Here is a 17,729-nt window from a genome sequence, read left to right as displayed (position 1 = left end):
TGGGCGAATTCAGTTCGGATGACTATCATATCTACTACTGTGGGCAGGAATCCCGTAAAAGAAATGGAGTGGCCCTCATAGTCAACAAAAGAGTGGCGAAAGCTGTACTGGGATGCAACTTCAAAAATGATAGAATGATCTCGATACGAATCCAAGGCAGTCCTTTTAACATCACAGTAATCCAAGTTTATGCACCAACTACCAGTGCTGAAGAAACCGAAATTGATCAATTCTATGAAGACTTACAACACCTTATAGAAATGACACCAAAGAAGGATGTTCTTCTCATTATAGGGGATTGGAATGCTAAAGTAGGAAGTCAAGAGATAAAAGGAACAACTGGCAAGTTTGGCCTTGGAGATCAAAATGAAGCAGGGCAAAGGCTAATAGAGTTCTGTCAAGAGAACAAGCTGGTCATCACAAACACTCTTTTCCAACAACACAAGAGACGACTCTACACATGGACATCACCAGATGGGCAACATCGAAATCAGATTGATTATATTCTCTGCAGCCAAAGATGGAGAAGCTCTATACACTCAGCAAAAACAAGACCTGGAGCTGACTGTGGCTCAGATCATCAGCTTCTTATAGCAAAATTCCAGCTTAAACTGAAGAAAGTAGGAAAAACCACTGGGCCAGTAAGATTCAATCTAAATCAAATTCCTTATGAATACACAGTTGAAGTGAAGAACAGGTTCAAGGATTTAGATTTGGTGGATAGAGTACCTGAAGAACTGTGGATGGAGGCTCGTAACATTATACAGGAGACAGCAACGAAAACCATCCCAATGAAAAAGAAATGCAAGAAAGCAAAGTGGCTGACCAATGAGGCCTTACAAATAGCGGGGGAGAGAAGACAAGCAAAATGCGAAGGAGATCGTGAAAGATACAGGAAATTGAATGCAGATTTCCAAAGAATAGCAAGGAGAGACAAGAGGGCCTTTCTAAACGAGCAATGCAAAGAAATAGAGGAAAATAACAGAATGGGAAAAACCAGAGATTTATTCAAGAAAATTGGAGATATGAAAGGAACATTTCGTACAAAGATTACCACAATTAAGGACAAAAGTGGAAAGGACTTAACAGAAGCAGAAGACATCAAGAAGAGGTGGCAAGAATACACAGAGGAATTATACCAGAAAGATATGGAGGTCTCATACACCCCAGGAAATGTGGTTGCTGACCTTGAGCCAGACATCCTGGAGAGTGAAGTCAAATGGGCCTTAGAAAGCCTTGCTAACAACAAGGCCAGTGGAAGTGATGATATTCCAGCTGAACTATTTAAAATTTTAAAAGAGGATGCTGTTAAGGTGCTGCACTCAATATGCCAGCAAGTTTGGAAAACTCAGCAGTGGCCAGAGGATTGGAGAAGATCAGTCTACATCCCAATCCCAAAGAAGGGCAGTGCCAAAGAATGCTCCAACTACCGCACAATTGCACTCATTTCACACGCTAGCAAGGTTATGCTTAAAATTCTACAAGGCAGGCTTAAGCAGTATGTGGACCGAGAACTCCCAGAAGTGCAAGCTGGATTTCGAAGGGGCAGAGGAACCAGAGACCAAATTGCAAACATGCGCTGGATTATGGAGAAAGCCAGAGAGTTCCAGAAAAACATCTACTTCTGCTTCATTGATTATGCAAAAGCATTTGACTGTGTCGACCACAGCAAACTATGGCAAGTTCTTAAAGAAATGGGAGTGCCGGATCACCTCATTTGCCTCCTGAGAAATCTCTATGTGGGACAAGAAGCTACAGTTAGAACTGGATATGGAACAACTGATTGGTTCAAAATTGGGAAAGGAGTACGACAAGGCTGTATATTGTCTCCCTGCTTATTTAACTTATATGCAGAATACATCATGCGAAAGGCTGGACTGGATGAATCCCCAACCGGAATTAAGATTGCCGGAAAAAATATCAACAACCTCAGATATGCTGATGATACTACCTTGATGGCAGAAAGTGAGGAAGAACTGAAGAACCTTTTAATGAGGGTGAAAGAAGAGAGCGCAAAATATGGTCTGAAGCTCAACATCAAAAAAACTAAGATCATGGCCACTGGTCCCATCACCTCCTGGCAAATAGAAGGGGAAGAAATGGAGGCAGTGAGAGATTTCACTTTCTTGGGTTCCATGATCACTGCAGATGGTGACAGCAGTCACGAAATCAGAAGACGCCTGCTTCTTGGAAGAAAAGCAATGACAAACCTAGACAGCATCTTAAAAAGCAAAGACATCACCTTGCCGACAAAGGTCCGTATAGTTAAAGCTATGGTTTTCCCAGTAGTAATGTACGGAAGTGAGAGCTGGACCATAAAGAAGGCTGATCGCCGTAGAATTGATGCTTTTGAATTATGGTGCTGGAGGAGACTCTTGAGAGTCCCGTGGACTGCAAGAAGATCAAACCTATCCATTCTCAAAGAAATCAGCCCTGAGTACTCACTAGAAGGACAGATCCTGAAGTTGAGGCTCCAGTACTTTGGCCACCTCATGAGAAGAGAAGAATCCCTAGAAAAGACCCTGATGTTGGGAAAGATGGAGGGCACAAGGAGAAGGGGACGACAGAGGATGAGATGGTTGGACAGTGTTCTTGAAGCTACTAACATGAGTTTGGCCAAACTGCGAGAGGCAGTGAAGGATAGGCGTGCCTGGCGTACTCTGGTCCATGGGGTCACGAAGAGTCGGACACGACTGAACGACTGAACAACAACAAATAGCCTTGCTTAAAACCATAAGCACACTCTTGCCAGACCAAAGGAGTGCATAATGAACTATGAGAGGAGAACATGAATCCATAGGCAACACTGCTACAACAGAACAGAGCAGAAGTTGTTCCTATTAATATTTTACTTGTCTCCCATTTCATACTAACAGTAAGTCTTTTAGGGTAGCAAATGCTTTCTGAAAGGTGTGGAAGTAGCGGCATTATTTTAAACAGGTTACATACCAACCCGGGGGTGGAAGTCCAGGTTACATTATGTAGAAGCCTTTCCCTTTTCTTAAGCGAAATTGCCATCTTGAAAAAAAATTTATTTAAAATGATAAAATAAAGGAAGTGAATGTTGAGTTGCAGAAACGGCAATACAGAAATGAGAGCGAGGGGGAAACTGCACAGAAATGGATAGTTTGCAAAGTCCCTTTTCTGTGAAACTGCGAGTGGGACGAGCAGTTGCTGACTCACTCAAATGCTGGCTTTGCAAATAATGTATTTTATGGCTCTGGTTTCGCCCCAGACTGAAAATGAAAGAAATCTTTTTTTCAACACCTTCGCAGGCATTATTGTCCAATTGTTCGTGCTCTCTATCTCCTTTCAGCACTGACATATGCTTTGCGGTTTCCAAAACATGTTTGATTAAATTGGGCTTTATTGCCTCCTCATCCAAATATCTCTCCGTTCAGTTAAACTCTTTTGATCAAAAAGCAACCACTTTTCCTTTTAACAAGACTGTCATAAACGTGGCCCATATTGCAGCTGCGTTTTACTGCTTCATATATTATTACTTTCCCAGGTGTCTAGAACAGGGTACATGTCATCTGAATCAGAAACCCCTAGGGTAAACCCAAGCAAGAAGTGCTTTGCTTTTACTGTATAACTCAACAGCATCTCCAAAAGCATGAGCAGAAGTCCCAACATGCTCAAAGATTCTAAGTGCTCCCTTTCTCCCCAAATGCTATTAATAATAATAATTAATTAGAAGAAGTAGGTTGCATTTGCCCTTATGCATTACTGCTCCTGTCTCCTTCCTGGATTTGTGGCATGCATGATCCCAGCTGATCAGGTGTCATGGAAAGAACAGGGCACTGTCATGGTGCCATGCTGCCCAGCGGCGTAGGAAGCCTTTTCGCTGCCCGGGGTGGCGGCATGGAGGCACCCCCCTGGGGGTGGGGTGTCACGGCACGTGCATTGTGATGCCACGGTGCGTTGGATGCACTGCGCATGCCCAAAATTTCCACGCATGCGTAGTGGATCCAGCTGGCGAGCGAGCGGCGGGTCGGGCAGCCCAATGACCCACCGCTCACTCGCTGGCTCGCCACGGGAGCAGCAGTGCTGGCCGGATGCATCCAGGGCGGCGCTGCTGCTCCTGCGGCAAACCGGCGAGTGAGCAGCGGCTTGTGGGACTGCCCCGTCCGGATGGGGTGCCGGGCAGCGGGGGAAGGGCCAGGGAGTGTCACCCCCCTCCCCTGGAACCCGGGGTGCAGCGCCCCCTATGCCCTGCCCTTCCTACGCCACTGATGCTGCCAATCAGATTTGGCTACAAAATGACATCACTGCAGGCACACTAGTTAACTGGGTGTAAGGGCAATGCTTCTCAAAGTATTCACATGAGAGATACCAGCCAATCACTCACTATATAGAAAAGTGGATGGCATCACCACATTATGTGGAGAAGCAGATTTGGCTACGGTAATTGATGGCATCACCAAAAGCAAATATACACAATCAATACAGCGTGTGTGGAATAAATCAGCCTCATATAACCAAAATGCTTAACTCTAATTAATGCATGAAGGGGTTAAGAGCACAGAGGAAGCTGTCCTGCCAAGTTTAGCTAGGTCACACTGCCTCATCTTGGAAGGAAGGGTTACCAAACTCATTTTTCTTCTTTTCTTCCCTTTCCACCACGTGAACCCAACCAGGAAGGATGTCTAGGCAGGTTGCTCCAAGCTCAGACCATGCAGTTTAAGCAAACAGCAAATAATTTGTAAACATTTACCAATTTTGAAACTAAGTCTTTTCTTGCAGCTGTGTGGAAAAGCAAATGAATCTTACATCTGAAGATCAAACCATTTTTAACTTACCAAAAGTGTGGTCTCTTTCTATTCTAACAAAGCGGGGAGCTTTGTAGGCGACTTAGAAGGGGCTATTTTAAAGGTCTAATGGCTCAACTTTGCTGCATATGTTGTGATTTTAAATCTCTGCTAGGGTTCTCTCGCCAAAGAGTACTTGCCCAAAAGCTGGATTTTGGCATCCAGGGAATTCTCCTTTTATTCTTTAACCAAATACCAACAAAATACAAAATACCAACAAAAATAACAACAGGGTGCACAAGAGAGGTCAATAAAATCAATAGGCAATGCTACACACACACACACAGACACACACATACACCCCTAAATCCAATACCACATAGCCACCCTCTCAACACCACATACAGTATTTTTCCATGTATAACACGACTCCATTTATAAGACGACCCCTATTTTTTGGGAGCCCTCAGCAGTTGTTGAGCTTCCTTTGTAAGTTCGCTGAGCTGTTGAGCAGCTTTTCGACAATCTACCACTCTGGCTGACGGAACTGGTGCCGTAATACACTGCATACTGGCACTCACCAAATACTCTTCCTATGCTGGGAAGAGCAGGTAAGCAGCCTCCTCTCCAACACTTCCCTGCTACCACCACAGCACCGGCCCTCGCTTACTTGGCATATTAACCCATGTACAGGACGACCCTCAATTTATCAGGGGGAAAAAATCAGAAAAAGGTTGCCTTATGCATGGAAAAATACGGTCTCCCGTGGTCTCCCAACAACAGAATTTCCAGAAGCCAAGATGCTGTGTGATCTGAAATGGTGCTGGGTGTGAGAGACAAACCATCCTCTTTCAAATTGTTCTATAAATCTCTGCATTATTCAGATTGCACTAGCAATGTGCTTTAAGTACCCATGAATGCAGTTCTGATTGTTTTGATGTGGAGTTCAATGGGATTCTGGGACACATTGTGTTATGAGTAAATTTCCACAGCAGGCCACACACTTCCTAGGTTTACTTTAGATCGTCTGCCAAGATTAACAGGGTCCCTTTCATGTTGCTTTCTTTGCCATTATATCTATTCCACATTTAGTGTAATGTATCTATGGCTTCTGGAGTACGCACTGCTGGTTTAATTATAAGAAACATGGTTTGTTATTTTCCAGACTCCCTGCTTCATCCATTACTGCCCTCTCTTTACAATTTAACTTTTTCAACATTCTACTTCAACAAGCTCAACATAAACAAAAACTGTGAAAGTGTAATATGAAAATCTGTTCATTTCATATATAAATTTATCCAGTAAAAATGAACAATTTTCTGTTGAGGAAACCGCATTTAGTCAAAACGCTACATAAAAAGCACAACACAAGAATTAGCTTGCCATCTGCCATGGGCTGCGCCTTGTGGAAGGTGTTTCAAGAAATTCCTTTTCAGAAAAGGCAATTGGCTTTTTAAACCAGGCATCAATACAGCTCCTCGCTACACATACTTCAAACTCTATTATGAATGCAATCAGATTTGGCCTTCCCAAGATGCTAAACAGGCAAGTGCCAGAAAAGTTGAATGATCTATGACAGGGTCGTCTTGGTACCAAGGGTGAGGAAATCCAAACAGTACCCCCTTTGCACAAAGTACAATTCAGAAGGTGTTCTAGGGCACAAGCCACATTGCTGTGCTTCTTGCACTCATCTCAGGAGAACTTGCGCCAGTCAATGTCATAACAGATTTTGCACATGTAATTGTGTCCCAAACCTGTCAGCTGAGACCATCTTGTTAGGTGGTAGGACTACCTCTGACTATGATTGTCAGGAGACTGCCCTCGCCGGAAGCCAAGAGGGTGCCGGGGCTTTATCAGTATCGCGAGCCCCCGTCTCCGGTGCTGAGCTCTTCATCTTCGTCCAGCGGGAGGAGCACCAGTTCCTCCAATGGGCAGGGAGAGAAGGAAACAGGAAATGGGAGCCGGGGCTGTGACAGGGGAAGAGAGCCTTCGCACTGAGCAGAAACGGGAGGTGAAGCACCCCTTCCGTCTCCCCTTTTGCACGGGGGGGGGGGGAGACGTAGAGGGGGGAGGCGGGGGTTCCGCATCCCGCGCCTTTTATGCTGGGCAAAGAACCGGAAGGCGTCATTCCCAGACTCTGCAGAAGGATGAGCTGGGCGTTCTTTCTTTAGCTGCACTGTAAATATCTGCACAATAAAGGAACTTAGTTCCAGAAGCTTGCGTCAGCCTGGTTACTCATGAGCAACCACTAAGCCACCTTACAGCAATGTCATTTACCCTTCTATAGTTGTCTATTAAACTGTTGTGCAATATTATGGCCAAACCTTAGTTAGACACTACACTACACTAGCTTTGGTTTCAAAATCCAATTTGTTTGCTGACAGACAGGAAGAGTATCATAGCACATGAGGGAAGGAGGAACATGCATACACATGGCGCATTTAGGAGCACTAAGCCATGGTTTGGCACTATTCCTGAGCCAATTCTACATACCTTTTTTGCGTCTCCTGCTTTCCCCTGTATCTTTTCTATTAGCAAAGCTATTTGTACAAATACTTTTTACTACATTTTTCTGTGTATAAGACTTTATCTTCCCCCAATTTTTTTAAGTTTTAAATTAGGGGTTGTCTTATACACGGAATGTTGCAATTATTTCTTTCTTAATTTTTGGCTCAAAAATAGGGGTCGTCTTATACATGGGGGTGTCTTATGCACGAAAAAATGCGGTAATATTAAAACTGCTGTTTGTCCCTTTATAAATACTGCACCAGACATTAAGATAACAGGCCTGCTTTGAAAGCACACATGCCCCATTGTTCCCCTGGAAAGATAAAAAAGAGCTCCTTAATTTTCATATTCAGCAGACAAACCTGATCGTCGTAGCGGTAGGTGAGGAACTGTTCTCCTGTGGTGTCTTCCAAGAAGCTTCCTTGTGGTGATAATGCAAACTCAGGCAAGAAGTATGCACCTTGGTGGGACTGTTCTGCTCTCGTCTGTAAAAGATTAGACGAGATCGTATTACGGCTGCTGGAAAAGAAAAGCCCAACACGGTCAGAAGCATGAGTACCCATCTGTAAGACCTGCTATGGCGTGTGACCGGGGGGGGGGTTTCCTGCAGCAGGGGCAGCTGCCCACTTGGGCTGATGGGGTGAAGGACAAGGCAAGGCAGCTTACAACAGGTGGAGCTAGGGAAAGGTGGGGCCAGAGGTCGCGGTAGACTAGAGCACACTTAATTCAGAGACACACACTTGGCACACAGAGAAAGACTTACATATAGCTTAAATGGTGGTGGAGAGAGAAAGAGCAAGGAGGGAGGAGAAAATGGTCCAAGATTTAGTTGTGGTGCAATGGGTCAGTGCGCCTGGTGGTGATTCGAAGGTTGGGGGTTCGAGCCCACCCAGGGACTGCTGTGGGCAGGATTCCTGCATTGCAGGGGGTTGGACCAGGCGACCCTTGGGCTTCCTTCCAACTCTACAATTCTATTATTGGAATTGGGAAAAGCCATGGTAAGGGCATGCTAAGGGTTGGTTCTTGTAAATGTTGTGACGATGTTTAATTTCTTAATAAATAGCCTCCGCTCTCTGTAGCGTGTGTGGAGAACGCGCGAGACAAGCCAGAGAGAACATCAGTGCGAGACAAGCCAGAGAGAAACCGAAAGCAAAACCAGCCGCACAGAGCAGTTGAGAGCTTCTTCACCATTGACTGCAGTCTCTTAGTATTTATTTCTTTTCTTTCAAAAGCTTTTATTTGGCCTTCTAAGTTTTGGCCGCTATCTAGCTTAGCCTATCTTTCTCTCTGGAGACCTCCGGAATCTCCGGAACCTTCAGATACCTGCAGAAAACCTTCGGAAACCTTCAGTAACCTTCAGAACTCACGACAACTACCTTCAGATCATAGCCAGCGGACCCTTTCACGACGCAGTGGGAGCAGGAACTCCGGGATTACTGGTCGTCCCATCTGCTGGCTATCCCCACAGTCTTATTCAAGATTTCACCCCACACCCCCACCAGCTGCAATAAATCTACCACGTCTCAGCAAATAACTGTATAACATTGAAACCCAATATGAGATTGAGACAATTAATAAATTGCTTGCCTCCTCTCTATCATTAACCCACATTTAAAATATTCAAGACATTATAGACCATTACAGATTTATTACAGATTTATGCTAGTGCTTTAAAGCAGAGAAGTGGAACACTATAAATGAATAAAATTATGTCACTGACTTCAAGTTGAGAAAAGTTACCCATCGCTGGGCAAAACAGCAGCCTATGGATGCAAACAGCCCTGATCCCATTGAAGCCAATGTGGCAGAACTCCCATTTGTTTTAATAGCTCTGGATTGCACTCAGTTACAGCAATCTGAATTCAGTCCAGAAGTATGGAAAATTTCAACCCAAGAGGTTAACTGTTAGAATGGAAAGAGTTTTGCAATCTTTACTGGCCTGGATATTAAGCACCCAATAAAATATGGGAAGAGAGAGCAAAAATTAAATTTTATAACAGCAGCAGCCTGCTAAACACTACTGAGGGTGAAATATCGTTTGGAACAAGTGAAAAAGCATAGCATTCAACAAACATTCGCAAAGAGCAGCCTTTCCAACCTGGTATCCTCCAGATGTCGTTGGACTAAAGCTCCCATGAGCCTTAGCCAGCAAGGGGCGATGGGAGTTGTAGTCCAACAATATCCAGAGGATATCAAGCCAGGGAAGGTTATCCAGGCACATTTATTTTATCCCTTTCTTCCTTTCTGATTCATAGCATATTTTTCTCTTTGCAGAATTTTCGGAACAAAATAAAAAATAAAAAAATTCCTTCAAGTAGCACCTTAGAGACCAACTAAGTTTGTTCTTGGTATGAGCTTTTGTGTGCATGCACACGTCTTCATAAGAGTTTGAAATTGTGATGGTTGCTGTCCTTGACATATTCTTGTCAGTAGGCAATAACCATTTACCATATTTTTCATCTGATGGCACAGCACCAATTAGACAGCAGTCACTTCAACACAGAGATGGCAATCTAAGATACTTCTGGGTCCACAAAACAAAACAAAACAAAATAGGAAATAGGAAATTCTTTCCAGTAGCACCTTAGAGACCAACTGTGTTTGTTCTTGGTATGAGCTTTCGTGTGCATGCACATTTCAGTGTATCTGAAGAAGTGTGCATGCACACGAAAGCTCATACCAAGAACAAACTCAGTTGGTCTCTAAGGTGCTACTGGAAAGAATTTCCTATTTCCTATTTTGTTTCGACTATGGCAGACCAACACGGCTACCCACCTGTAACCAAAACAAAACAATTATATGACATGCCAATGCTGCTACTTTAGAGCTCGCCTATCTGAAGTTGTTTCAGCCAGTAGACGGCGCTTCTAAGACAGATGGAGCATATTGCTTAAGTTTATTCATTTCTGCACCATGCTTCAATATACGCTGAAACAAATGACAGAACTACTGAAACTGTGTTCTTAGTGCAAACTTCCACAGAGCACCTGACAGTATGAGAAAACAGGAAAAAGATGGGCACTGATACAGACACTGGGAATTGGGGAATAGAGAAGGTTAGAAGGAACGAAGACAAATAGCAGTGTTGAAAGACAAAACCGCAATGAAGCAACCAGTAGAGTTCCTTGAGGAGCAATCCTGGGGCCCTTCTTATACTTTGGTAGCAACCTAAGGAGTGGAAACAGGGATCTACACATAAAATTTACTAATGTGGAATCACAACGGAGTCATATACTGCCAAATCCAACTGTGAAGGATGGGCTGAAATAAAGAGAAACAAATTGAAATGGAAATAAGGAGGTCACACTCTAGGGGTAGAACAGAATTTAGGTTTTTGGACAAGTGAGCTAGGGAGGTTTGCAGAATTCATTCTCTGCAGACTCAGATGCAGAGTGACCTGGCCCACAGTCCTGTCCCCCCCCCCCGCAACTAATCAACTGCAGTTCCCAAACTTTTTGGGGCCACCACCCCCGTGGTTACACAAACTCATCCCCAGTGCCCCCTGCCCTATAAATAGCATTATTCAGAATGGTAGTTTGCACAAACCACTAAGAAAGATAATAACACAATAAAATTCAAGAGAGTGCACATTTATTCAGAATACATTTTAAACAATTAATCAATTCAACAAAATCGATGAACTTGATCCACTGATACTAGCTTTTCAAGTCATTTACACTTCCAGTGTGCCCCCCATGTTCACCCCTTGCTTCTTTGCACTCCCCCCCCCTCAGTAATCTCACCTAGGGGTGCTACTACCCACTTTAGGAACCACTGGTCTATATACAGGCACTCCCCCACTTATGCAGGGATTGCGTTCCGGGCGTCTGCACATTTAAGTGAAATTTCGTAAAGTGGGGAGCACGCCACTTGAACAAGGAAGGTGCAGGATGAGGAGGGAGAGGGAGGGAGGGAGGGAGACTCAAGTACACTGCTAGGACTGCTGCCTTCCCTCACTCCAGGCTTCCCTCCAGTCTCTCCTGAGCAGCAGCCCCGAGCAACTTCCAGGCAGTAATTGTTCATTTCTTTGATTTCCTCCTTACCTCTCTGTTTTGTCCCAGCAGCTCTCATTGCCCTCAGCCTCCCCAATCGGCTCAGCTACTCACACTCTCTCCCCACCACCCCTCTTCTCTTCCATGCCCCAACCCCACCTTGTTAGGAGATGGATTTGCTTCTCTCCCATTGGCTCGGGGCTGTGCAGCTAGTGGTGCACTGGGTCACCTAACCTCTAGGGTGCCAAGAGCTGCTTTAGGACCCAGCGACACAGCAGACAGATGCCAATCCCATATGTTCCGGTCCCTTCCCCCTGCCTATCTGTATCGACGTAAGACAATATCACTTAGGCAACTATCTGCAAAACAAACAATATACGTCCATAAAAATGGCAAAAGTAGTTTCTTTCCCAAATAGGTTTTATCTTTAACAATTGCAAATGCAGTAAATAAAGAGTGCACTTTGGAAATCAGTGGTTCAGTGCTCATTTCTTCTCTTTCCAAATTAGATTTTATCTTGAACAACTGCAAACGCAGAAATAAAGAGACCACCTGTGATATACCAGTGGTTCAGTGCTCAGACGTCATTCCGGTAATCAGACATTTCGTCTCTAAAGAGCTTAGTCATCGAGCTTTGCAATAAATAATATACAAGAGAAGACAGTATGTAAACGACTTAAAGCAGGGGTATACCTGTCCCCATCTGCATGTTTCCATCCAGAGGAGCACAGAAAGAGGATGACATCCTTCCTTTTGTTAATGGGTGTGTGGATGTACATACGCCCCACAGTGCCAGGAGTGGGGATTTGAGCCACAGGTAGGAGCAGCCAATCAATATTTATTTCCCTTCGCCACATGTATATGTGGTCATGCATGGGTGGGTGGAGTGCCTGTACTGGGAAAAAGTCTGACCTCAGCTGCTTCCTTATAGCATAGACCCACTGCATGTTTTTTATAATAAAAAAATAAGTCTACCAAGTTGGTACCTGCATAGCCCTGTCTGCTCCACACAAAGGATTTGCGTATCGAGGACCTCAAGCCATCCCCATTGACTTGACACAGGAGACATAATTTTTGTTTGGGTTTCTGGCAATAATTTAGGCCACAACTTTATTTACATACAAATTCGGTGAGTGGTTGCGTAGGCATTGGTTCAGACTACTGTCCTACCGGGACAGAGGCTGGCCTAGAACCAGCGATTGGGAGAATGCCGCTGAGGAGAGTTAAGGAACGGGGGGAAACAACGCTTCCCTCTCCCCATGGTCCCGGGGACTCGGCCACGGCCCTAACCCCTACCGGGGGCTTCGGACAAAGCATAAGAGTCGCCGGATTCCTTTAACGGAATTCCCAGCATCATCATGATTCTGGATGGGCACCGCCCAATCCAGCAATCCACACAGGAACCAATGTCTAACCGCCAACCTTACAAGTTGTGACTAGTTGCTACTGCAGTAGGCAAAACCAAATGGCAACAGCCAATCAGCCAGATGGACAAATTCCTACTGGGCCCCTGCAAAGCAGACGACTCCATGACAGGCAGTTGCAAGGTCAAGCACAGAGGCCTAAGAAAAAAAGGGGGGCGGGATGGGTGATCAGCAGCCGAAGCCAAGAGAAGGATCACCCTGCGTGCAGAGGATTATATAGGACGCTAAGCTGCCCATCACAAGTTGCAACATTTATTTTTGCCCAGTAACTCCTCATTGCCCTATAGCTTCTAAGGCTGGCTACCGGCCCCACCCCCACAGGAAGGGATGTGCCTTGCCAGGTCCCGATCGCAACACATGCTCTTACTCATGGTAGAACCCGATTTGTGGGTACACTGCAGAGTAGTATAAAAACAGCAAGAATTTGGGAAAGGGAGCTGGAGGTGGGATCCAAAAGAAGCAGAATTATTTTTTCCGCCATTCTGTGTTCAGCACTTACTAAGCCCATCCCCAGGCCAGGGGAGGACATTTTGAACCCAGCGGCTTGTGGATGATCCAAGGCTCAAAGCCTTGCTCAGCAGCGATGAAGCCAATAGGGCTCAACCCTTAAGTGGCTTCACTCACTCCACCCACAGAGTTCTGCTTGGCTGCACTACTCACCAACCCCGAATGACCCAGGAGCTTTATATAAGGCCTCAGCTGCAGGCATGAGGCTGCCTGTTCACTGCAGCAGCAATTCTCCGCTTGAGTAAACGCTGAATGCTGGATATCTGCCTTGTTTATTGCCTTGAGATCCTGGCTCTATTCCTCATACCTCATTCTTGCTATTTCCCCTTAGGTCTCATTCCTATCCAAGTCACTCCTCCTTCAGGGTTTGACTATAATTGACTATGAGCCCGGCTCCTAGGCTTCTCTTATAAGCAGTGTGGGCGTACACGGCCTACAGGGAATTTGATGGCCAAGACTCTCCCCAAAGCAGCAAAGGCCTTTATAAAACTGGTCCTGCTATCTTGACTTTGTTATATATATATTTGCACTTCCTTATATCAATGTGATTGGCGGAAAAGGCCCCCGATTGTGAGAGTCTGTGATAACTCCCAGCACGTGCAAGTTGCAAGCAGGAGTCTGCAACCTTGTCCTAATTAATTCCCAAATCCAGTATCACATCTAATGCAAGCAGCACCGTCAGTTCAGCTAATAACCCCCTGCTGGGAATAAACGGGTATCAACAGACAAGCTTTAATTAAAATAACTTCAGTGACTGCATTTCCAGAGAAGTCCAAGTTCAACCCCTTTCCATCAGGGCAAGGGCGCACTGCTAACAGGCTCTGTTATAATTAGCTGAAAGAGAATTCCTTTTTGCATTTCCTTTCAAAATCACCCTTTTTAGCAAAGGCAACGGCACTTTTAACAGACTGAACGGGAAGAGACTTTTACCCTGTGGCATGAGAGTTAATTAACTCCGTGCAAGGTGTCCCAAAATCTTTCCACTGGTTTCTTTTGGTTATTAAACGTCAATCATGTACCAGATTGGACCTTTGTGAAAAATGCCTCTTTACATTCAGGGTGAGGCAGAAAAGTAAGCTTTTTCCGATAACAGGGTCACAAGCCCTTCCCCCATGTTGTTCAGTCTTCTGCACCCAAGAAGTTTAGCTTGTGGAGACACTTTGAGGAGGCTGGTTCACATCTTGTTTTCTCATGGCATGCCACCCGTGTCACGGATGACAGGAATAGGAATCTTTCTTTTCTTTTTGCCTCAGCAAAAATAAAGATTGGGGGGGAGGGATTACATCAATCAACAGCAACAACCCACACAACAAAAAACCCTAAACAACACCCCAGCCCAGGAGTCAGTTCAGCAGCCTCAAGCTTTTGTAGCTAGAGTCAGTCAGGGTGGGGAAAGGTCTGCAAGGCTGGGAGCAGGTCTTCCAGGTATGCTTGAACTCTGCTAATGGCTCTTCCTTGCCTGGGTGGAAGATAGAGTCCTGCAAGAAAATTCACATTCATTGCTTCACACCTACTTTTGTCTCAGAGCCTGCCCACCACTACTGTGTCTGGACTCCCAGCTCCCCAAAACAGTAGGCAAAAGTTCCTTTCCAAAGTTTTTTGTTAGACTACTGTGATGCATAAGCCCCTAAGGTACTGCATTTTGGGGGGGGGACTCCAAATTAAGAAAACACCCCTCAGCACTACCCATGCATAAGACGACGAGCCCCAATTTTAAACCTTTTTTTTTTTGTTAAAAAAACATATGTCTTATACTCAGGGGAAATACGGTACTTTAGGCAATCCTCCACATTGCTGATCCCCTCGCCTATTCATTACTACACAATGTAGACTTCCTAGCTAGCTCAAGAGCCATAGAAGTTGACCTGACCCTTAGCTCTCTCCTTCTCTGACTTAAGTGGAGAATGGGCTGAATGATGAAAGGGGGGGGGGCAACATTTCTGCAGGTGCTTGTTTCACCAACACAGGCTGCAGCCTCTGTTCAGTGCTGTCAAGTATCCCGTTTTCCCCGGGAAACTCCCTTATTTGAAGCTGTTTCCTGCTGCCATCCCTTATTTTTTATATCCCTTTAATTTCCCATTTTTCAAATGAAGCAGCTCTTCCCCCTCCCCGTGGTGGCCAGGGACAGGGAAGACCTCGCCTCCTTGCAGCCTCAAAGCAAGCGGGAGCCATTTCCCACGCTTACAGGGGGGGCGTATTTGGCCCCCCTGCATCAGCCCCTATCAGCTGCTGCCGAACCCCTCAGCTAGACAATAGGGTTAGCTTGGGGGGGGGGAGCCTGGCTGCCTTTGAAAATGGGTGGCTGATGCTTTGAAACGGGGGTGAGAGAGAGAACTTTTGCCTTCCTTTCCTCCCTCCCCTTAAATCCCTCTCCTGCATCGTTAGCCACCTCCTTCTCCACACACCCCACACATGCTCCTTGTCGCTGAGCAACTGAGGCATCGTAGCCCATGGGCAGTGTTTCCAAAATACAGTAAGCCTACTGCGCGCGTTCACAGCAGTGCTGCCCACTTTTGCTTCTGGCTCCGCCCACCACTGCCATGTGACTGTCCCCAGGATAGGTGAGGCTGCTGATCCCTTATTTTCAAATCCGAAACTTGACAGCTATGCCTCTGTTGCTCTTCTCTTCTGGCTCCTCCTGGACTTGGGAGATGGAATGGGTATCTCCTGCTCTTGCAAAGAGAGTAGCCTCACCCTATGTGGAGTACCAGAACCCCTGACCAGCCCCCAGTTGCACCGGGACATGTTTGCTCACAAACAGTTTCTACGGAACAGGAGGATCCAGCAGGAACTGAGGAGGCAGAGGAGCTCGGCCCGGGGAACAGACTGGAGAAACTTCCCCTCCAGGATTCATGTCCTCCCCTTGGATCTCTGCTGGCTGATTCCCTCACTTCTTGTGGGTGGATTTGATTTAAATCAAATCGATTTAAATCACGATTTAAATCACTAGTCAGTAAGACTTGATTTAAATCATTTTTGTTTTACAGAAAGACTCATTCTTGCTGATATAATCTTAATATTTACAACCAGGGGAACGTTTCATTTATGGAATAATAAATTTTCAGAGTAGTTTTTACAGTTCTATCAAAAGTTACTGATTTGGTTATACTATTAGAAATACATAGACAGATATTTATGGAATTATTGTGAGGTTTAATAAGTTAACTGTTTATATTTGGACAACTTTTCTGCTGCACTTTATTGGAAGGAGAAAAACAATCATTTCCTTAATAACAATTTAAACAACTTATTTAACCAAAACAGTAACATTATAGCATATGTATCCATGTTTGTTAACTGATGTGGTTAAACAATAAAAAAAAAACTTAGACTGAGTTTTAGCACATATGAAAAACTTAAAACAAATCCTTATTTCCTGATGAATAGCCTTTGGACTATAATGTAACTTAAACAGAAAACTATCTTTAGAAAGATTTTTCCTCCAAAAGCATTTTATTTTAAAAATCTGATTTAAATAAAATAAAAATCCAATTTAAATTTTAAAAAATTCATTTTTTAAATGGTTTTTATCCACCCTGGTCCCCCACAACCTGCTAGAGCTCTCCCCAAGATCATTCTCATCCTAACTCAACCAGCCCCCAACACACTGGCACCTGGCCCCCAGAGTGCTGCCTTAAAGAAAATGTGGCCCTTGGACTACAAATGTTTCCTCAGTCCTAATTTATATTAGCATTTTTCTTGTTGTACTTCACATAAAATCACCTCAGTCATTCTCTCACCATAGCACAGCAAGGTGGGCCAGGGGGTAAGGGGCTTGTCTAGAGCCACTGGACACCACTCATGGCGAAGGTAAAATTTGAAACAAGCATTTTATATCCTTATCCTCCAAACCACTACCCTAAAAATATTATTTATTTCTGAAAATAAAATAAAAGCATACATCATTTGATATAAGTGCAAGGTACATCTATAAAGCTGTTCAACTATATTTTAAAAAAAACAAATTCACAAACATAATGATCACCTTCATCAAGAAGTAAAAACGAATAGTTTACATATTAGGCTATTACTGTAATTTCAAGCTGCCTAATTACACTGACATCTACAGGTAAATTTCCAGCTGTTGCCATAATTCTGGCATTAAAGGTTATTTCCAAGGTTCACCCGCGTTTCATAACATGCCTTCAACCAGCTTCTCTGCATGACTGGATCGTAATTGTTTCATATTTATATATAAATAACCAGATGATGTATTTTAATCTGCGATAGAAGAGCCAAAACAATGCTTTAGAATTCAACCCTTTAAAAAGGGGGGGGGGGGTTAATGCACCAGGAAACCAACTTGAAGAAGTTACTGGAGCAGAACTCACAGAATACTATTTTATTTAATTTTGAGTAATTGTCACTGAATTTGTAGGCTTCCACTCATGCAAAACATCCGAGCAAGGAATGTTGTAAGAGAATCAAAGAGTGTGGGCTAATACATTAGTGGCGTTCGTGGCTGATGCCCACTGGAACTGGCAAGACAGAAGGGCTGGAAGACGACAAGTAGGCGGAGCCAGAGCCAACTGTTTTTCATTTTGGCC

At 44.5% G+C, this 17,729-nt stretch overlaps 1 protein-coding gene across 2 annotated transcripts in view; it reads right to left on the bottom strand.

The window, feature by feature from the left end:
* Positions 1-17,729, bottom strand: part of ADAMTSL3 (ADAMTS like 3) — a 267,862-nt gene that overhangs the window by 206,505 nt on the left and 43,628 nt on the right. For both annotated transcript variants that reach the window (XM_033166904.1, XM_033166905.1), the window contains exon 3: positions 7,622-7,744. In XM_033166904.1, the coding sequence (XP_033022795.1) occupies positions 7,622-7,744 (123 nt within the window). The remainder of the gene's footprint in view (positions 1-7,621; positions 7,745-17,729) is intronic.

The sequence above is a fragment of the Lacerta agilis genome, chromosome 13, assembly GCF_009819535.1.
Source record: "Lacerta agilis isolate rLacAgi1 chromosome 13, rLacAgi1.pri, whole genome shotgun sequence".
NCBI classification, from domain to species: Eukaryota; Metazoa; Chordata; class Lepidosauria; order Squamata; family Lacertidae; genus Lacerta; species Lacerta agilis.
The sequence above is the reverse complement of the archived record's forward strand: the minus strand, read 5'-3'. Positions and strand labels throughout refer to the sequence as shown.